The sequence below is a fragment of the Poromitra crassiceps genome, assembly GCF_964638095.1.
Source record: "Poromitra crassiceps genome assembly, chromosome: 1".
NCBI lineage: Eukaryota > Metazoa > Chordata > Actinopteri > Beryciformes > Melamphaidae > Poromitra > Poromitra crassiceps.
This window is the reverse complement of record NC_139623.1, coordinates 63,023,825-63,047,220: the sequence shown is the minus strand read 5'-3', so window position 1 is coordinate 63,047,220 and position 23,396 is coordinate 63,023,825. Positions and strand designations below refer to the sequence as shown.

The following is a 23,396-nucleotide window of genomic DNA, read 5'->3' as shown; positions in this document are numbered from 1 at the left end:
ACATGGCTTTACGCTGCCAAATGCGCTTTAGGCCGAATGGGCGTGGCGCACTCCCTGAATGGGCGAGAATGGGCGTTTCGGCGTTAAATATCGGCCTAATTATATCTTCCCACCTGGCGTAAATTTAGCGCTTTGCGCTTTTGAAAACCAGGCCTATTCAGTGCGCTGGTTGCGTGGAGCGCTCCCCTCTGGCTCCCCTCTGTCACCCTTCTCTGTGTCACTCTCTCCCTCTCTCCTCAGTCTGACAGGCACAATACGACTCCCTCTCTCTGACTCCCTCGCTCAGACAGACACAACACACTTCCCATAGGAAAAATAAGTTGTAAGTTCACTGCCTGGCATGTCCCAGCATGCATTGTGGTACTCCATTTCGCTACTAAATAGCAACCAAATGAGCCGAAAACCTATATAAAGGTAGATCTAAATAATGTGTAATGGTAACACAACCTGCAATTGTAGAACATTTCAATATTGGACCAAATAAAACATCGAAATGAAAACACCACCCTATGTGAAACATATATGTCCTCCTGGGCCTATATATATCCCTTGTCGATTTAACGTGATTTAGATAAGTGACAGCGGAACGCGCTTCTACTGTCATCTGCTATACTGTGATGTCCGCTCCAATAACTTGGCCCTACTTCACATTTAGTTTTACAATAAAAACACATTTATGCAATGACTTTACATAATGTAGGGTATATTTATGTGCATCATCCTTCCTGCAGCAGGCGAGAGAAAATGATATCTTTCTGGACAAACTTTCACCAATCTAATAGGCTATATTTTTCTAGCTGATGCATTTAGAACATTCTTTTCACTTTGATCTTGCTATAGTGTAGGGTATTTACATGCTTGCAGTATTTAAACTGCAGTTAGATTGGTTTGAGAAGCATAATAATATGGAATAATAGCCTATATATGGAGACAGACAGACTGGATGAAGGGAGGGGGGGGGGGGCAGAGCGCTTGGCTTTGTCTGGTTTTACCGGATTTGTCCAGGAATTGGAGCTTAAAAGGCAAGCGTGTGACTCTTTACTGCAATTCTCCAATGAGCGGACTATGCATAATTTTACGCTGAAAAGGCGTGGTTATAATGGTTGAGGCTGCGTGTAGCGCCGATACCAAGATAGCGAGTGCGTTGGTCCACACCCACTAACTGCGCTAGGCCAGGCCTTAAACGCAGTTTCTACGCCGATTGCAACGATAGGGCCCAGTGTCTTTATTGGAACAATAATTAACCTTACAGGAGTCACCTATCAGCCAAACTGCAGAAAGTAATGCTGTAACTTGAAGTTACTTGGATTAACTGTAATATAGGCTACAGTAATTATTATTGTGTGTGTGTGTCTGTGTGTGTGTGTGTGTGTCTGTGTTTGTGTGTGTTTGTGTGTGTGTGTGTGTGTGTGTGTGTGTGTGTGTGTGTGTGCGTACGTGTTTGCGTTTGTGTGTGTGTATATGCGTGAGTGTGTGCGTTTGTGTGTGTGTGTGTGTCTGTGTGTGTGTGTGTGTGTGTGTGTGTGTGTCTGTGCAGGCTTCCTGGTGTATGTGTGTGTGGTGCTGCTGCTGACTGTGGTGCTTATTGTGTACTGCTCTCCACGGATTGGACGCTCCAACATCCTGGTCTACATCAGCATATGCTCCCTGCTGGGAGCCTTCACCGTATCCTCTGTGAAGGGACTCGCCATTGCCATACAGACAGGTACCAGAGCAGGGACGTGCAGAAAACATTAGAGGGGCAGGGGCTCAAATTCTTAAAAGGGCACTTCGGCGCAGAAATTTCTACTGCGAAATTTATTCGACGCAGAAATTTTTGCCGCCGCCCTCCGGACCGTGGCATAAATTTCAGGCAATTTGAAGGCCAATTTAGGGGTATAACTCATTTGAAATATTCAGATTTTAACCAGTTTTACACCCCGCGTGTAAAACGGCATTACAGGCTGCTGCATGCCTGTCTGCACCGCCGAAATTTCAACATGAAACTGAAATGGGGGGGTGGATCTCTGTATAATTCTTTGTTTTGACAACCATACATACCTGATTCACATTGACTGACTGATATATCTGTCAGTGTGCGCCTGTGCTGCTGTCATTCAGTCTGCATGTGGCCGAGTGCACTGCTGGAGTGGGCGGGGACGGGCCGTCTCGCTCTCAACAGTCAATGGGCAAGCCACGTGCGGTTTTTGGGCTGCTGCCTTCAGGGGCGGCTTAGAAAAACACTGGTCCATGCAGAGGCCTATTAGAAATGGTGCATTCAAGGCCAAGCAAGCTCGGAAAAGGCATTTCCCTTTGAATGCTGCCTTCAGTGACGGCATGGAAAGGGCAATTTCCATACAAAGCACAATTAGAAATGCTGCATTCATGGTCAGGAAAGGGCACTTTTTACAGACTGAAAAAAAGACAGGGGCTCAAGCCCCCTTTGATGTCTATAGTATGTGTGCACGTGCCTGAGACAGACAGACAGACAGACAGACAGACAGACAGACAGACAGACAGACAGACAGGCAGACAGACAGACAGACAGACAGACAGACAGACAGACAGACAGACAGACAGACAGACAGACAGATAGACAGACTGACAGACCGGATGGGTTAGATAGATAAATAAGCAAGGAACAAGTTAACCTGACACGGCCAGATGGATACACACAACCATCTGGGAAGTCGTCCTTGGAAAGTATTTGGAAAAGGGCAGATACTTTCAAAAAATACCTGGCAGGTGATTGGATGTGTCACATCACGGGCTAACTTCCCCAACTCCCACGGGGCCACTAGTATCTTAAAAATGACAAAATACACTGGAGGGGGCTTTACCAAACAAGAAAAGGAAGTAAGAAAAGATGCAAAGTAAGGAAGACAAGAAAGAAAGGAATAAAGAAAGAAAGAAAGAAAGAAAGAAAGAAAGAAAGAAATTAGTGACCCTGTGAGATGTCGTACAGTCATCTAATATCTCTCTCTCTCTCTCTCTCTCTCTCTCTCTCTCTCTCTCTCTCTCTCTCTCTCTCTCTCCAGTCTTCTCTGATGCTTCAGTGCTCGCTCATCCCCTCACCTGGATCCTGCTGCTCTCTCTCATCGTCTCCATAGTAACACAGGTATTACAGGTTATAATGAGTGTTTTGTAGTGTCACATCGTCTCCATAGTAACACAGGTAACATGTTTTTAAGAGGTTACAGCTGCACGAATTGGGACCTTTAAATTAAATTTAACACCAAACTTGCGATATAATTTACACACCAAAAGGGAAAACATACTCTTTCCAAGTAAACGCAATCATTTCAAAATTACAAGCTTAAATGACAGTTGAGTTGAAGAACATTGTCCAAATGACTGACAGGTATCGATCACTGTCATGATGATCAAAAACAAGTTAATTTTAATGAAAAATGTTGAATGTCTGGGGTCACTATAGTTTTGTGATGTCAAAGTGAGGTCACAAGCCAAAAAAGGTTGGGAATGCCTGGTGTAGACACTGGTGATGGTTGAAGAGAACGCTGAGTTCTGGGAGTCAAAATCCACCAGGACCTGACATGGGCCGGTCACACCGCCACTGTTGTCAAAAAGGCCCAACAGCGACTACACGGACTCAGGCGCCTAAAGAAATTTGGGCTAAGGCCAGAAATCCTTAGGGACTTCTAAAGAGGCACCATTGAAAGCCTGCTGACTGCCTGCTTCACCACCTGGTACGGGAACTGTACCACCATGGACCGCAGGGCGCTACGGAGAGTGAGACGCGCGGCCCAGCACGTAACAGGATGTGAGCTGCCAGAACTGCAGGAACTATATAATGTAACCAGCGGTGCCTCAGGAGGTCCCTGAAGATCATCAAAGACACAAACCATCCCCACAACAGCCTGTTCTCCCTGTTACCCTCAGGGAGAAGATACAGGGTCCCAAAAGCACGCACAAATCGCTTGAGGGACAGTTTCTTCCCGCAGGCCACGAGACTCCTTAACATACACAAATAGTGTAGTAGCCGTACTGTACCGCACTGTAGATGCTACCATTATGTGTAATGTTTAATTGTATGTTTAATTAGGTATATGCTATTTGCACCTGTACGTCAAATACGTTGAATTCAAAATGTTTAAGTACGTCCAAGTATGCACATGACATGTGCACCTATGTGCAGTGAATATGCCACTGTCTCTGACTTGTCTTATCACTCTACTGCCTTATTGCTTGTTGTGTCTCTTGTTGTTTTTGCACTCATATGCCCTGTTATATTTGTACTATGTTGTAAACGGAGTTCACAGCACAAGAATTTCACACGTGATACTTGTACTACGGAGTGACAATAAAAATCTTGAATCTTGAATCTTGAGATCTATGGATGAAGAGCAGCAGGCTTCTGGAGGTGGATGGGGTAGAGGAGTAGGCTGATGCAGTTTCTGTCCCAGAAAGGCACTCTGGCAGAGTGAGAAAGAAATGATTAGCTATTAGTTAACAACAACATAGCATATTTATTTATTTGTGGACACATTTTAATCAGAGCTCACAGCAAGAAAAGCACAATGTGAAAATTTAGTCCAAGGATAGTCTATAGATTCAAGATTCAAGATTCAAGATTTATTAAGTGTCCCAAAAGGGCAAATTGGATTGCAGAAAGCGTAGTACGAAGTACATACATAAAAACAAATAAGACAAAAAAAAACATTGTAAAAACAGTCTAGAGCAGCAGTTTAAAGTGCAACACAATAGTTAAAGTGCAAATGACAACCGTAGCAACGATCTAAAGTGCACAGTAGAGATATAGGCCCCTACTCTCCCACAGGCCTTCGGCGCTAAAACGGGCCTTAAACGCAAAAAAACGTGCCTTGCGCCTGTTTTGGGACGATATCAATATGGCTTTACGCTGCCAAATGCGCTTTAGGCCGAATGGGCGTGGCGCAGTCTCAGAATGGGCCAAAGTGGGCGTGTCGGCGCTAAATACCGGCCTACTGATATCTTCCGACCTGGCGTACATTTAGCGATTTGCGCCTTTGAAAAGCAGGCCTATTCAGTGCGCCAGTGTCAAGGAGTGCTCTTCTGCCTCTCCCCTTTCACCCTTCTCTGTCTCTCTCTGAAACCAGGCCTATTCAGTGTGCCAGTGCTCTTCTGCCTCTTCTCTGTCACCCTTCTCTCTCTCTCTCTGACTCCCTCGCTCAGACAGACACAACACATAGCAGCACCCAGCTTCCCATAGGAAATAGCAGTTGTAAGTTTACTGCCTGTGAATGTCCCAGCATGCAATTGGGTCCTCCATTTCGCTACTAAATAGCAACCAAATGAGCCGAAATAGATATAAAAGGTAGATCTAAAATAATGTGTAATGGTAAGACAAGCTGCAATTGTAGAACATTTCAATATTGGACCAAATAAAACATCGAAATGAAACACCACCCTATGTTAAACATATATGTCCTCTTGAGCCTATATATACCCTTTGTGGATTTAACGTGATTTAGATAAGTGACAGCGGAATGCGCTTCTGTCATGTGCTATACTGTGATGTCCGCTCCAATAACTTGGCCCTACTTCACATTTAGTTTTACAATAAAAACACATTTATGCAATGACTTTACATAATGTAGGGTATATTTATGTGCATCATTCTACCTGCAGCAGGGGAGAGAAAACGATATCTTTCTGGACAAACTTTCACCAATATAAAATGAATCTCATCATATAGGGATAGGCTATATTTTTCTAGCTGATACATTTAGAACATTCTTTTCACTTTGATCTTGCTATAGTGTAGCGTATTTACATGCTTGCAGTATTTAAACTGCAGTTAGATTGGTTTGAGAAGCATAATAATATGGAATAATATCCTATAATATGGAGACAGACAGACTGGATGAAGGGAGGGGGGGGGCAGAGCGCTTGGCTTTCGTCTGGTTTTGTTGGACCACTGGAATGGAGCTTAAAAGGCAAGCATGCGATTCGTTTATTGCACTTATCCAATGAACTGACGGTGCATAATTTTACGCTTAAAAGGCGTGGTTGTAATGGTTGAGGCTGCATCTAGCGCCAAGACCAAGATATCAAGTGCGCTGGTCCACGCCCACTGATTTGCGCTGCGCCAGGCGCTCGGCCTAGAAACAGCGCCGATGCAACGATAGGGGCCATAGTGCATAGTAGCAAAGTGCAGTTCGCTCACAGCAGCACATTTATATCACAAGAAAGAGCTACAATGTATCATTGTATTAAAGCACAAAAGAAAAACCTCAGTCCAGACCAAAGGGCAGACAAAGTATATAATACAGATATACTGTACTGTACCCCTAAGAATAAATAAAGATAAAAGAATAAAAGAATAAAAGGATAAAATAAATAAATAACAAAATAACAGCAACGGCAGATGGGGAGACATTACATTTGTACCCCAGCAGCGTTCAACGCTCTGATAGAGACAGGCACAAAGGAATTTCTGTATCTGTTCTTTTTAACTATGGGGGCACGAAGGCGGAGCCCGGAAGGAAGCAGCTCATATTCGAACCTCAGAGGGTGGGCATCATCTGATCGGATGGACACAGCTTTTTTCAGCACCTGGTTATTACAGATCTGGTCCAGGCTTCTGAACTGGGTTCCGGCTATTTTCGAAGCCACCTTCACTATTGTCCCCAGGGAGTTCTTGTCTTTAGTACAAAGATTACCATACCAGCAGATTATGGAAAATGATATGACAGACTCCACAAAAGCACTATAGAACATTTTCATCAGAGTTTTATCAACCTGAAATTTGGCCAGCTTCCTAAGGCAGTAAAGGCGCTGCTGACCTTTCTTACACAGCATGTCGGTATTCAGATCAAACTTCAGCTTGCTGTCAATTACCGTACCCAGATATTTGTAGTCTGTCACTATATCGACAGGCTGACCGTTGACAAAACTGCTCTGGGGAACAGGGGGGGAACGTCGAAAATCAATACAAACCTCTTTCGTTTTGGAAACGTTGAGTTGTAAGGAAGCGTTTTCGCACCAAGAAACGAAGTCGTCAATGACTTGGCCGTGTCCTACATCATCATCGTCAAGCAGACTGACGATGACAGAATCGTCAGCGCACTTGACGATGAATCTGTTGGCGAAACGGCTGCGACAGTCGTTGGTGTATAGAATATATAAGAAAGCAGATAAAACACAGCCTTGGGGCGAGCCGGTAGAGGACAATAAGATACTGGACAGTATCCCATTGACCCTCACCTGCTGAGATCTATTCGTTAGAAAGTCTAGAATCCAACCAACGAGGCATTTATCCAGACCGAAAAAGCTGGTTAATTTCTCGACCAGAATGTGCGGCTGGATGGTGTTAAATGCTGATGAGAAATCAGCAAAGAGCAGTCTAACGTGATTCTTACTGCCCTCTAGATGCTTGAATATGAGGTTCAGTAAGGTGGCTGTAGCATCCTGCACGCGATCTATTAGCACGATAGGCAAACTGAAGTGGATCGAGCAAAGAGTCAGTTTTTGTTACTAGCTCATCCTTCACTAGCCTCTCAAACTGTTTCATGACCAGGGAGGTTAGGGCCACTGGCCGGAAGTCATTAAGTGATTTTGGATTGGTGCACTTGGCAACAGGAACTAGAATCGATTTTTTCCAAAGGGACGGCACCCTCTGCTGGCGGAGTGACAGATTAAAAATATGGCTGAAATATAGGCCTGTAAAACTAGGAATGCTGTAATCATGCCCATCCAACACAACAGGTAATATGCAGGGGAACAAATGTTGCATGGAAATTTGCACGGATAAGCATGAATCTATTCATAGATGAAGCAGCAAGGAACATCAGGCTAGCCACTATTGGAACCAACCATCAATGCTAATCATGTTTACCAAAGGAAAAAAGCAGCACAAGTGTGTTATATCCAGGGGCATAGTGGAGAGTTGATTCGCCTATTTTTAGATCACCTGTCCTGTATCAATCAATGAGGGGAAACAATGTGGGTCAACTACTCACATTGGATAGTTTACCCATCTCTCTATTTACCACTACAACCCTGGTTATATCACATCACATTTTAATCTGAGCTCAAGGCAAAGTTTCTATTTGTGTTAGTTTCTAACAGTTTAGCAAATTCTTACCTCTGGAATAAGCAGGACTAGGAGCAGGTCCGTGTTTCTGTCCCACAGCTGCAGACTGACAGTCCAAGTACAGCAGTCTGCCATGGCAGAGTAAAAATAACAATGATTAGCTAGCAATCGCAAAATTACTTGTAAACAATATCAGTTGAGCAGACACAATAACAATGGTTAGGCTACAGATGAAAAAGCGTTTTCAAGTAACCTGGCGTTACATATTTTGGAATGATATATAGGTTATAATATAGGCCTATAGTTAGATAATATTCCATGATGCATTCAATGCAGTAACATTAGCTGACAAAACCTAAAACAGCTTACCTCTATCTATCACACCCAGCGTCTGCGGTGGTCGCTCTACTCATCGGCTATGGGCACAGTAACGTTGTCTTGTCTTCAGCAAAGCATCTCTGTCCCTGTTGTTGTTTTCACCAATCAGAGCCATTCCTTGCACCCTGTTAGCTCTCTGTTCAACTGCTGGCCTGGTGCTATCCGGCTATCGTTAGCTTGCGCTTTACGTTCTCTGCTTTCTGTAACGTCAGTTGTTGCATCCAGGCAGGCACCGTACAATAAGGCATGTTTGTTGTCGATAAAACTAGTGTTATTCAATTTTCGCCCTCTCTCTTTCAACTAACGCTAACTAAACAAACTATAAGCTACGTTAGCTAACGTTAGCCACTCACTGACCCACTGAAGCCTCCCTCTCCCCTGCTCCATGTTAGGTGACACTGCTAAAAGCTAACTAGCGTCAGCTATAGCTACACAAATAAAACTGTCCTCATCTCTTCTGCTCACTCCTCTCTCCTCCTCTCTCGATGTAGCTGTTAGTTATATATTATGTTTGTCTCTGTGTCTCTGTGGTCTGACTGCGCAACAAGTGAGAAGAACAAAAGAGCCTCCACTTGGGGTCGGGAGCGCGCATCAGCGCAATGAACTCTGGGTATTGGATGAGATCCCTGAACACCCCACAACAACAAAAATGTGTTTTTTTTCCGCCAATGCTTGGTCGATTTGAAAACAAATTGCTGCTATGAACTCAGGAATTAATTTCCTTTAACACAATGTCCACGGGAATGTCGGCGGATCATTCCTTTAAACAGATAATGCCGTCACAGATAGCGCCTGTCGGAAGATAGAGCCCTTGATCTCTCTCTCTCTCTCTCTCTCTCTCTCTCTCTCTCTCTCTCTCTCTCTCTCTCGTTCTCGCTCCAGGTGAACTACCTGAACAAGTCTCTGGACACCTTCAACACATTGCTGGTGTACCCCATCTACTATGTGCTGTTCAGCTGCGTGGTGCTCTCCACCTCCATCTTGCTGTTCCAGGAGTGGAGGCGCATGTCGGCCGTGGACATGGTCGCCACGCTGGGCGCCTTCCTGGTCATCGTGGTGGGTGTGGCCATGCTGCACCTCTTCAGAGACCTGCAGGTCCGTCAACCCTTCCTCACATGACCTCATCATTGATGTCAGCATGCCCAAATATGGACTTATGCTGCTTTCATGTGCTCCTCAGATATATCGTATTTAACGTATTTAACATATCTATGAATTACGGGGCACATGAATGGCCCTCTCCAAAGTCATATTTAGGAGTGGGAAACTGGGAAATTTTGATGATATCGGGGTTTCCCAGTTGTGACGTTGCATGACGTTTCGGGACTACAAAATGGTACCAGTATGGAGTCCGTGTCGCCAATTGACTGTAAAAAAATATATATATATGTTGAAATTACAACGTCACAAATGGGACGTGGGAGTTTCTGAGGAGCACATGAATGCAGAATTAGGCACAATGCCATTTTCTATTTTTACCTCTATCCCTCGTTTTTGAGTGCCCGCTTTTCAACATGCCCCTCAGAATAGAGTTTCCAGGGGTAGTGGTTGAAATCTTCTTCTATGAAATGGGACAACCCTTCGAGACCCTTATAGGTCATCAGTAGTCATCGATGGCCTTTATGTAAACAGACACGATGAGTTTGTTGCCATGAAAATATGTCCAAAATATGTGGAAATATCTCAAAATGCTGTCATTCACAAATCAGCTGTAAAACAATGTTGGCTAGCGAGCAAAAAAAAAGAGAGAAAAGTTTTTGCTCCAAGTGAAATGTTTTTTCATGATTCAGTAGGTCGCTGGTTGGCTTGGTTCCAGCCTTAAAACTCATTATATAAGGATATTTCTAAATCTATGGAGAAAATGAATGGGGAACTCATGTAAGAGTCATGTGACTGTTCAGCTCTATAGGTCATAAATTCCGCCCCCTCCACGTGCACGTCAAATTTTTTCCTGACAATGGTTTCTATCATTTTAGGTAGTTCTTATCACACCGATGTATGTTCAAGTGCTCATTTTTCTCACAAGTTTGTTTTTAATTAGTTATTTGACAATATAAAAAGTGGGTATGTCATGATTGACAGCTGTGACAGCCACTCTGAAACCTCCGTTTCCGACGGCGGGATGGCTGACGGGGCGTGTCCTGCGGGCCGTCATCCCACTGATTGATATATGCTGGAGAGATGATGTTTAAAAGTTCATGTTTAAAAGTGTTTCCCTCGTTAAAAGAATAAGAATAATAGTTGCTGTCATTTCTCTCACTGCAGGTGACTATGGAGCAACTAGCGAATCAGCTGTCTCAGCCGGTGGAGAGGGAGGGACTTCCAGAGGAGGCTTCAGCCAGAGGAGGAATGAGAGGAAGTAAAAAAGAGGACAAACATGGACTGATGGACAACATGGTGATCGAGAGTTTGCCTCCCATGAGGGATGAGGGACCTAGAGTCTTCATCATCAGCTGAGAGAGGGGGGCCGAGAGAGGGAGAGAGAGGGGGAGAGAGAGAGTCTTGAATTCCAACTGGTCCATGAATTTGCCCTCAGTGTTTGTGCACTTTATCAGGATTTTTTAAGTAAAAGTCACAATGAGACATTGGTAGTTTAGTTATTTCATTTAATTTTTTATTTAAACCATTTATTTTATTTTTCTCTCCAGATGAACCCTCATTTGTAACTCCAATGCATGTGTGACGCTCAGTACAATATGGATGTAAATATTATTATAATTTCTCATCATTTCATTTGCTGCAGATTGTCACTGATGTTCTAGCTAGCTGTAGCCTACATTGAATTCAAAATGCCACAAGTTTAAAGGAACCGTTCACCCCAAAATGCAAAATAAATTTTCCCTCTCACATGTAGTGCTATTTATCCATCTAGATTGTTTTGGTGTGAGTTGCCGAGTTTTGGGGATGTCGGCCGAAGAGATGTCTGCCTTCTCTCCAATACAATGGAACTGGATGACAGTACACTCGCAGGGCTCCAAAGTGCGACCAATTGGTCGCATTTTCTCACCCGAAAATCTGCCCACTACAAGTAAACATTTTCATTGGTTGCACTGGTGCCCCTAACATTATAGTCTGTTTCTGTGTGTGGCAAGTCAAAATTCCGAGGGGGCAACATTGGAAAGATTTGTCTGTTTTTCTAAAATGTTTGAGGTCAGATTTAGAGGAATATCTCATTTGATAGTCACATGACTCCAAACAGGATATATCAAAGTTACAAACAAGCCACAGATGCACAACAACAGACACATAGTAGTAGATAACCTAAAACCCATTTCTGTCATGCAAAAAAAGGCTATAAGAATTGTAAATAATGTTGGCTACACTCATCACACTAATAAATTGTTTTTCTATTTAAGAGCATTAAAATTCCCGGACTTAGTTGAACTTAAAACAGCACAGATAGTTTATAAAGCAAGAAATAATTTTCTCCCCAGTAATTTACAGAAAATGTTTAGGGATAGAGAAGGGAGGTATGAATACAGGGGGGAACCAAATTTCCAACAGCCCAGGGCACGTACTACTCTAAAGCGCATGTGTGTTTCAGTCAATGGTGTGAAATTATGGAATAAACTTCCGGAGGGATTAAAGAAAAGCAGGAATATATATCAATTCAAAAATAACTTTAAAAAAAAATAAACTTGACATGTATGACCTCATTACATAGGGCTAGCATCCGGTGGGATGAGTTGTACAGGCAGAAAGTCTGTTTATGAACGTATGTATATGTGTGTACAAGCATGCATGTATGTGCATATCACGGTATTGTTCTTCTATATGAACTGTTTACTTAGATTATATTGCCTAAGTTATTGACCATCTCGCATTTATTACTTATCTTATATTCTTTATCACAAATTGCTTTATTTACATTAAGTCATTGTTCATTTCTTAGCAACAATCGGTTACCATTTGTTATCTTTGATTTGTCACTTAGCATTAATTGTAATAGAATGGCACTGTTACTTGGCTTCTATCTTGATTGATTGAGCATTAATGAGTTGTAAGTGTGTAGGTTACCATAAGCCTATGGCTTCTCACCTATCCTTTTCGGTTGTTTTTTTGTTAAACACTCGAAATAAAAATCATTCATTCATTCATTCAAATGTTACATAACCATCAAGTATAAATACAAGGTAAAAATACATATAAATCAGACTCTTAAGATACATAGGGAAACAAGATCAGGCCAAAAGGCCATCATACCTTGAAAATGGTCTAGAGAGGCACCTCTATATTTAAGGATGGATGACCATAAGACATGTATAGGAATCAAATCCACTAAACTCTCACTACAGGGAGGAACTAACAATAAGGTGAGCAGCACAGGAGAAAAACACGGGTCGTGACCCACTACTAGTGAGCACACTCAAAATGGATTAAAAACTCATTGGGTGCAGGGCAAGCAAATAGTTCAGTGAAGAGAGAAGCCAGCACTCCAAATGTCCTTTCATAGGATTTAATTAGTTCCTCAAACCTGGGCAGCAGCAATGAACGTTTCAGTCAAAGACCTTCCTCAGCGTTGGAGTGCTGGCTTCTCTCTTCATAGGAAGGACCAACAATAAACAATAGACAGCAGTATTATTCAGTTTTAACCACCAATATTTTCTCCTTTTCTCATTAGGGTAAATATTGTATATTTATTTATAGATTTTTGACAATTAAATCATCCCGATGTTCCCACAGCCCTATGTTCCCACAGCCCTATGTTCCCCCATGTCTAAGAAATTTTCTCCCCATCAAAATTAGGCCCTAGCCTATGTTCCCACAGCCCTATGTTCCCCCAAGGATTTTCCCCCAAATTAAGCCCTATGTTCCCACAGCCCTATGTTCCCCCATTTCTAAGAAATTTTCCTCCCATCAAAACTGTGCCCTACATTCCCCCCAGCCCTATGTTCCCTCAGGACAGGGAGGGACCCGGGCCCCCCCCCGCCCCACACACACACACACACCTCCCATTCAGGTGACCGAAACACCGGCTCGCCCACGGGGTGCGACAGAGAGCCCCCGCCCCCGCCCCCCTCCATTTGGGCTACTGCCGTGCCGGACAAGCACCTGTCAATCAGATCTTCCCCCCATGTGTGTGTGTGTGTGTGTGTGTGTGTGTGTGTTTGTGTGTGTGTGTGTGTGTGTGTGTGTGTATACCATAATTCTTCCAATAAGCGCCTGTACTTTAATTGCCGCCGGGTCTTCCATTTCCAGCCGGGTCCAAGTTGATTTAGCATAATAAGCAACTGACTCATTTTGCCGCCGGGGCGTTTATTAGAATAAATACGGTTTGTTTGTACTGTATGTTTTTGTGTTGACTAAATTCAGTCACTTACGGTAATGACGTTGTTTTGGAGGAAGTCAGGCGGAAGTTTCTCCTCCTGTCAGACAGTTATATATTTTATTTATATATGCCGTAACGGACATGTTTCAAGTATGCGTAGCGCATTGTTTAATGCTACGGATTCCTGTAGGCAACGTGCTGGAGACGCTGTCTAAGCAGGAGCGGTGGGCAACTTACGCTAACGTAGCGTAATGTTACAGTTGTGCCTTGTAAAAGTGCATTTCTCTCAGCGGAACAGCGATCATAAATGCAGTATGGATTATACCCATTACACTGGACATGTATTGGAAACTTGGCGTCTAGCTACCGGTATTTGGTAAGTCTGCTTGTTTTGTATAGTGCTGCAGTGCTGGTTGTTTGGTTGGCGTTAGCTTGGTAGCTACGTTAGCGTGCTTTCTATGTTGCTTTGCTGGGAGTGTCTGGCAAGCAAGACTAATAACGTTGCTATGACTTCTTTCCAATGAAACACAAACAACTGAATGTGTGAGCGGTAGGCTAATGTTACTTGTTTAAAATATGGTATGGCTGTTTGGCAGAGGGAGAAGAGGAGAGCAATGAACTGATACCATAAGGTAGTTGGATGATGATGATGATGACGATGAAGATGAAGGCTATCAGTTGTTTTCGTTCATTCCAGTCCGTTGTACAATAGGCATGTTCAAAAGTGCCTGTACCTACCCTCTTGTGTGTACTACTACTGTAAGTACTATCTCACTGGTTTAAACTGCCTGTACCTACCCTCTTGTGTGTACTAAGTAGCCTACTATCTCACTGGTTTAAATAAGCAATTTGATACTTTCCATTTTTGCTGAGCAGGTGTACCCGGTGAACTTCTGCGTTGTGTTTGTGATTGAAGGAAGGACCCAGACAACCGGAGTATCTTTGTCATCCGTGTATTGCTGACTGACAAGACAGAAAAATTTACAAAATAAATCTCCACTCCACGTCTCCCCACCACAATCCTCTCCCAACAGGAAACAGATTAAAGAGGAGTCACCACATTGACTCATTGATTGACGGTATGACGTTAAACAATTGTGAAAACGTATCAATATGTGTGAAACAACACATTAAACATACCTGACAAGACAGAAAAATTTACAAAATAAATCTCCACTCCATGTCTCCCCACCACAATCCTGCACAAATTAAACCAAAGGAAAATGCGGAAATTCAGCCGTCAGATTTCACTCGTCAAAATACACTTATACAAGGATCCATACAATGAAATCTACCATGTAACAGACGCATCCACACATCATAAAGGTGAGACTAACAAAAATATGAATGAAACTTATCAGAGATTATAGGATGGAATGTGATATATTATAGAGCAAAAATATCACCCACCTCTCCCAACAGGAAACAGATTAAAGAGGTAGAGGTGGGGCGTAAACAGGAAATTAAAGAGGCACTGGGAAGGAGGAATTCCATTACTAGCCAGCAGGGGTGGGGTTGGAAGCAGAAAGAAACTGCCAGGTATATACATTAAAATAACAATTAACAGAGATAAACAATAGATTTAGTGTAATTATATATGCCATAACAATTTTGTTACACTCACCCCCCTAGAATTACACTAACATCAGCATTGTACCAACACGTACCTGTGCATGTATAGCAACCACAAAAACACAAAGAAAACACATCTGAATTACTGGAATTGTGACCTTGTGACAATAAACCGGCATAAGAATACCACCACATACAGTATACAGTGGATTAGCAATAATCAGCAATAACTGCTACCCAAAAAAAAGGTCAAGAGAGACAGAGACCCACTCGGCGCCTAGCGGAATCTCAGGACACTCTATGGACTAAATGAGGTGCCATTTACACCACACAATCTACGCCACCTGTCACTTGGACACATATCAACAGCAAATTCCAAACCAGACGCTCAAAACACACAAGAAAACAGGAAAACACCACGGTTATACTGTAGCTGTTTCACAAAGCTTCTTGAAAAACAAACAAAATCAAATCAACACTGTGTGGTGCTTCGAGACCATAGACTCTATCAGCCTCCTAACAGGCTTAATAGCTCTGCCAAAACGTGAAGCACGGCCCTCACCCCCGCCAGAGGCTGGGATGGGACTAACATCAACATGGGGAGAGTGTGACACAGGGGAGAGGTGGGATGTAGGGGATGGAACAGAGGGAGAAACAGAGTGTGACACAGGGGAGAGGTGGGATGTAAGGGATGGACCAGAGGGAGAAACAGCACCAGTAGCAGGAATGGCCATAGTTGGAGGAGACGGGCCAGCAGTGCTCCCATCATCATCATCAACGATGGACTGTTCGCGGACCCATGAAGCAGTGCGGTCACTGACAGAGTCACTCATGCTGGACAGCGAACCAGCCCGGGACAGCACAACGGCTGGAATGTCTGTCTGCATCACAGAAGTCCCATCATCATCATGCATGTCGGACAGAGAAGCGACACAGCCAGTGCTCCGGGGGACGCGAGCCTCTCCCTTATCCAGCTGCCCATCCAGGGGGAGAAAGTTGACCTGAAGCAGCAGGTTCCGGTGCAGCACTCTCTCATTTCCGTCTCGGTCTCTGATCCTGTATGTGGAGGGCTGGCTTGGAGGCCACCACCGAATGAACAACAGGCTCCCATTTATCCGCGAGCTTACGCTTTCCTCTGAGACCCTTGTTCGCCACAAGAACTTGGTCGCCAACAGAGAGAGGGAGGCCCTTGACCTTTTTGTTATACTGGTCAGACTGGTGTTTCTGCTCAACTGAAGAGTTCTTCTGGGCCTGTAGCATGGCAATGCGGAGGTCACTAACCAGGGATTTCACATATGCGTCATAGTCACAGACAGCCTCATCATGGAGAACATTTCTGAACATGAGGTCAACTGGCAGCCTAGGGACCCTCCCAAACATCAAGTAAAATGTTGCAAATCCAGTGGTCTCGTGTACTGTGCAATTGTACACAAAGGTCATGGTTTGGACCATTTACGGCCATTTTAACTTTGATCTGGGAGGCAGAGATCTAAGCATGTTGCCCAGGGTCCGGTTGAATCTCTCCGTCCCCCCATTCCCCATGGGGTGATAGGGAGAGGTTCTGGACTTCTCAACAACCGCCAGCACCAAAAGCTCTGCAATCAGCTCACTCTCAAAATTAGCCCCTTGATCAGAGTGGAGGCGCTGAGGAAAGCCATATACACAAAAGCAATTGTCCCAGAGCTTCTTTGCTACTTTCTTGGCAGTCTGGTCTTGACAGGGGAAAGCATGTGCCAACTTGGTGAAATGGTCAGTGACTACGAGCACATCCACTGACTTGTTGTTGTTGTCCTCAGCTGACCAGAAATCAATGCACACAAGCTCCAGTGGGGCAGAGGTCTTAATGCTCTCCAGTGGGGCTTTCGCGGCAGGCTCCGGCGTCTTGCTGAGGATACACCTGTGACAGTTCCTGACGTGGTCGCGCACATCCTTCTCCATATCAAACCAGAAGAAGCGCTGACGGCGAGAGAGAGAGTGTGCAGGGCTGACTCTGGTGGCCTGCATGATCATGAATACCAGACGACTCAGGCAGAACAAACTGAAACCTCTTGTGCTTGGTCAACGGGTCTCTCATAACTCTGTATAGCACATCATTCAAGAGTGTGAGCTTCTCCCACTGTTTCAGAACTCTCAGGGTGTGTTGGCACTCATTACACCGTTCACGTCTGGAGGGCCTGCGCTTCCTGACAACATAAAACAGCACCCTCGAGATGACAGGATCTTGATGCTGACGAGTTTGCAGATCAGCCAAAGACATTGAGGGGAACAAGTCTTGACCAGGAGGAGTCAGACCGCTCAGATGGCCGGCCAGTGAAGCGGCGCGCTGCATCGGGGCTGAGTCCCAGTCATCATGAGCAGAAAGAAGGGAAGAGACCTCTCCCTCAGACATGGACACATGAGTGGCTGCAGGCGGCGAGGAACCCTCCAATGACTGAGGCTGGCACGTCAGACGGAAGACATCTTGCACACATCCATCCCCTATGTCACACACCTGCTCGAGCAGCTTGGAAAATGGCTCTGACAAGAGCCGTTGGCTTAGGGGTTTCACAAAGGGTTCCCTACTGAGGGCATCTGCCATGACATTCAACCTCCCCGGGACATGTTTAATCTCGAAGGAGTATGGAGCAAGTTTTGAGACCCAGCGCTGTTCACATGCGTCTAGCTTCGGCTTGGTCAAAATGTATGTGAGAGGATTGTTATCAGTCCAGACAGTGAACTTATGGCCTTTAAGCCAATGACTGAACTTATCACACACGGACCATTTCAAAGCCAGAAACTCCAGCCTATGAGCAGGGTAGTTAGACTGGCTGCGACTGAGAGACTTGCTCGAGAAAGCAATGGGCCTAGCCTTCTCCTCACCAGCAGCGACTTGGGATAGAACTGCTCCCAGACCATCAAGAGAGGCATCAGTGGCAAGAATGAAAGGTCTGTCAAAGTCCGGGTGGGCTAGCACCACACTTCCGGGTGGGCTAGCACCACACTTCCGCTTCTGACCCACTGTCAGGGAAAAGAGGGGCTTAGCAATGGAGGAGCATGAAGGGATAAAATGCTGGTAGTATAGAACCATTCCAAGGAAAGATCTGACCTTCCGCTGAGATGGAGTGCAACAGTCATCATTCATAAGGTCCTCCTTTTTGAAGCTTGCAATCACTTCCACTTTTTCCTGGTCTACTGAGACACCGCTACTGTCCACCACGTGCCCCAGGAACCTCACGGACTTGCGAAGAAAGTGGCATTTCTTCTGTGCCAGCTTAAGGTTGTTGGCCCTCAGGCGAGAGAACACCAGCTCCAGGCGTTTCAGAGCTTCCTCTTCAGATGGCGCAAAAACAAGAAGGTCATCCAGGTAGCAAAGGAGACTGGAGAAGTTCAAGTCACCGAAAATGCTGAACATCATGCGCATGAAGGATGCTGGACTGTTGCACAGGCCTTGGGGGAGCCTGTTATACTCATATAGGCCCAATGGTGTTGTGAAGGCCGTGTACCGCTTATCAGACTCATGGAGGGGAATGTTGTAGTACCCCGATGTAAGATCCATGGTACTGAATAGGGCATTTCCACCCAAGGCGGCAAGACAGTCACCTTGATGGGGCAGTGGGTGAGCATCTTTGATGGTCTTGGCATTGAGCAGGCGAAAGTCATTGCATATCCTCAGGTCACCAGATTTCTTCCAGACCATTACCAGCGGTGAGGCATATTCACTGATTGATTTTCGAATGATGCCCTTCATCTCCATCTCAGACAGCACCTCCCTCAACTTGTGATAATGTGCAGGAGGGACTCGGCGGTAGGGCAACCGGAAGGGTTGCTCATCAGAAAGGCGGATGCGGTGGACGAAATCTCTTGCCTCTCCGCAGTCCAGCTTGTTTTTGGAGAACACGTCTTGATATGTCAATACCAGCTCAGCCATCCTCTCTCTCCAACTGCCCGACACCTCACAGCCCTCAATGTTGACATCTCCCAATCCACAGTCTTTCAGCAGCTGTATGGGATCAGACAGATTTTGCAGAGGAGGGGGGGTTGGAGCAACATCATGTAGTCTATCTACTGATTGTAAAGCGCTTTGGATAAAAGCGCTATAGCAGACCATTTATATATATAAATGCAGACCATTTCTGAGGTTTGCAGAGACCCTGGTTGATTGGCAGGTCTTCAAGAGCGAGACAAGGAGAGACATCAACAAGTTTAGTGTTGCGGCGCAGTGTCACAGGAGCCTGTGTGGGGTTAAGAACTTTCATGGGGATCCAGCGATCCCCCCACATAGGAGTCACAACCCGCCCCACAAGGATGTTCTTAGGTGCTGAGCGGGCCGAAGTTGGCTCCACTATGACGGTACTCCCTGGTGACACATGAGCAGAACCTGGCAGCTTCCCCCACACCACATACTCCTGGCGGGGAAGGAGTGTAACAGCCTGCCTCAGTCTTACAGTCCCAATCTTACTAGGCTGCTCAGGGCCTGACCAACGCGAAATGCAGCTGAGTAGCTGGAGGAACTGCTCACAGTTGGGGTCATTGGTACTGGTGGAGATAAGCTCCCAGTATTTCTCTGTAGACTTCAACATCTGTATGATGGGTCTAATCACATTGCTCCCGATGATAAGCTCATCCCTCTGACCAGGAACAATGAAGGTTGGCACAATAAATTTGAATCCATAGACCTCAATATCTAAGTCGCAAATGCACTTAGGCTGTGCAACAAGGCCACCACAACCAACGAGCACCACTCTGTCAGGACCAGGCTGAGGACCCGGGAGAACACCAGCAGCTTTCAGCTTTGACTCTGCCTCTTCGCTAAGTGTGCATGACATACTCCCAGAATCAAGCATTCCCTTCAAAGAAGACTGGCCACTAACTGACACAGGAGCATAGAACAACTCACTCGCCACCCCCACCCTCTGTGACCCCACAAAGATAACTGTCTTTTCATCTGGGAGCATACTGCAACAATTAACATATACAGACTGTAAATCATCAGGTTCTCCAGCGAGGGTTAATCCAGAGTTGCCCATGTTACCCCTCTCATCACATGGGCTCGTTAGTTTAACTGAGCAGCAGAGGGAGAAGGTGCTAACATGGCTGGGGGCTGGGAGGATGATGGACACTCACCCTTAAAGTGACCAGGGCGGAGGCAGTGGCGGCACAGCCTGTCAAGCCTACAGTGAGTATAGGTGGAATGTTCCTTAGTGCCACACACTCTGCATGGAGGACTGGTTTGGATGACTGAGTGCCGGGGCTGATGAGGCTGTGTCTGACCAGCTGTGGCAAGGGTCGCAGTGCACAGTGTGAGGACCTTCTCAAACATAGTGACTACTTGTTGAAGGCCGGGCTCAGCAGCAGGAGTGGTGGTGGCAGGGGTTGTCTGAGAACCTGGCATTACCGAAGGAGGAGGCTGGTTAACTGGAGGCGGGTTGGGATATAGCTGACCACCCAGAGCAGCGGCGGACATAGTGGGAGGCAGGAGGTGATTCACCTCAGAAGATGACAGGGGATGCTGAGGTTCACTGCCATGAAATGGTCGGGCGAAAACATTCATGCCCTGACTGTAGGCTGAGACACTGACATTGTGCGGGACATGAGTGGCACTCCTCACACTACGCATGTGGCTATCCAGCCTTTCTTGGACCTCAGCCACAGTCCACTTCTCAGCAGGCTTAAGCTGGAACGACATGGCGAGGTTGGGGTCAGGGCAGTGAGAGATAAACATCATCACAAGTTCAGCACTGGGGTCCTCAACACTCCTGCCCCGCCTACGGAGGCACTCATCAGCTGCATCAACTGCTTTATTGAGACGGATCCAGTAATCCATCACAGTTTCACCAGCCCTCGGGACTGTGCTATAAAAGTCTCTCATTGGCATGTTGGAATATGTGATCTCGCTGAAGTTATGTTTCAAGATATCAAAGACAGCTGTGGGGCGCTCACTCGGGCTCAACTCAGAATGACTGCGGAGTGACACTTTGACGATATCCCTCGCTTTACCGGTCAGCCGACTCATGAGAAGCCCAAACATCTCACTGTGCGAATTACAGTTCATCCTGGACACATAGCTCCTCATCATGTCCTCCCACTCGTGTATGGAGAACTTGTCCGACTGATCACCTCTGAAGAATGGAGGGGGCTTTGTGTCTGGCTGCACCACCACTCTCAGCTGTGAAGCGTCAGCGCCCCCTGGAGACTGGACAGACTGGTACTGGCTAGTGCCACTGGGTTGGTGCATGGTGTGCAAACTAGCAGTGACTGTCTCACCAATCTGCTTGGCCAAATCAGCAATAATACCAGTAAATGCTTCAGTAGTAATGACTTGAACAGGTGGAGGGTTAGCATGTGTAATGGGTGTAGAACTGGCTGTAGGACCCACAGGTGAACCCAACACTGACTGGTTAACTGTGTTCTCATATTCACTTAACACAGGACCCACAGGTCTCCCCCTCCCATAACAAAATAAGATACCCCGACCCCTCCCAGCACTGTAATTCAGAGTGCTCCCAACTGGAGAAGACATGTCATTCAGGCTGAAAGTACCCCCACCAGACATCATTCTAGTCAGTGTGTAACCATGGAAATAAAATGAAAGTTAATTACTCAGGAAAAAAAAGAAAGAAATAAACAATCTCAAATAAAATTCTGTAGACACCCACAGTATACCACAATAATCACACAGTGATCACCTAGAGCAGACCTGAATACCCAGAAAGAGTTATATCTGCAAAACACATTAATAAAAAAATGATAATCATTCAACACATCTCCCAGTTGAAATATAGCCTACTGAGACAAAAACATTAAACAGGGCAGAAAGAGAGAAAAAGAAAAGTGCAATAATACGACTGACCACAGCCTATAGAATTTGCCAGACAGTTATTACCCCATCAAAAATATATATATGGCCACACAAATGTACCGGAAAAGCCCAATAAACTGCCAGTGGATCTAATTAAATTGAATCAATAACTCTTATCCCATCGGAAGAGATCAAAAGGGATAGTACGACAGCCCACATTTAGCAGCCAACCAATAGCACTGTCCGTTTGGTGATATAATTAGACCCAATATATACCTCGCGCTCCTCAGCCACTGAGCTGTATAAAAGCAGGTGCGCACCGGCCAGCGCGCACAGAGAGCAGTAGAGTAGAGCCGATTATGGAGAGACCCAGGCGAACGGCAGCGGGACTCCAGAAACCGGGGAGCAGGCCCGTATCTAGCCTGCCACACTAGGGTGGGCTGGTAGGGGGCAATTTTGGCGGTAGGTTGCCAGAGGTTGTGGGTTCGGGGATGGGGATTAAATTGCATTATATTCAGTGGCGCTGGAAGTACTTTTAGGTAGGAATGGACTCTCGGTGCTGCCTGTAAGGGCAGTGCCGAAGAAAATTTGACGTTTTTTGGACTTTCATCCAAGAATATTTAATTTTAAATTAACATTAGGATTATACTGTTGTGATGTCATTCTCCTTTTCTCACTCACTTTCATGTAACCACCTGCTCTCCCTTTAGTCGTTTTACACTACAACAGACAGCAACACAGGCATAAACACTCAACCAAATTGTTCCAGTAGGAGTCACCATTCTGTTTTGGGTCACCAAACTGTAAGTAGGAACTTTCACTCAGGTGACAGGCCAGTGTTTACATTATTATTGTCAAAACTATTAGCAAACTATGTACAAACTAACTATTTACAAAACTATTGCTATATTTCCAAGACGTTTAGTCTTATTCAAATTCAAACTGAAAAGTGACAAAGAAAACTACTTTGAAAGCAGATTTACTTACCCTAAAAATAAATAAAAATACTTCATCCAGTTTAAAATAATCAACTCCATAACATTTCATTTCATTGGATGATCTTATTTCTCAAATCAAATTAAAGACTAGTGCAGTGAGACTTAACCATAGCTAAAAACTACTTGCCATTTAGCCTTCAAACCTATATTTACAAGACTTTTAGTCTTATTGAAATTAAAACTTTGAAAGCAGATTGACTTTGTTACCCTAACAAATAAATAACAATCCTTCATCCATAGTTTAAAATAATCAACTCCATAATATTCTTTGCATTGGATGAGCTTATTTCTCAAATCAAATTAAAGCTATAACTACAACTGTTAGGTGCCCTAAACTAACTAACCCAGTGGTCTCCAACCTTCGGGTCGCGACCCTAAGTGCGGTCG

General features: G+C 45.0%; 1 protein-coding gene across 4 annotated transcripts in view; it reads left to right on the top strand.

Annotated features, from left to right (window-relative positions):
• Nucleotides 1–12,321, top strand: part of nipal4 (NIPA like domain containing 4) — an 86,800-nt gene extending 74,479 nt beyond the window's left edge. For all 4 annotated transcript variants that reach the window (XM_083643875.1, XM_083643876.1, XM_083643877.1 and 1 more), the window contains 4 exons: nt 1,538–1,705; nt 3,018–3,097; nt 9,275–9,487; nt 10,658–12,321. In XM_083643875.1, the coding sequence (XP_083500001.1) occupies nt 1,538–1,705; nt 3,018–3,097; nt 9,275–9,487; nt 10,658–10,849 (653 nt within the window). In that variant the 3' untranslated portion in view covers nt 10,850–12,321. The remainder of the gene's footprint in view (nt 1–1,537; nt 1,706–3,017; nt 3,098–9,274; nt 9,488–10,657) is intronic.
• Nucleotides 12,322–23,396: the final 11,075 nt, after the last annotated feature.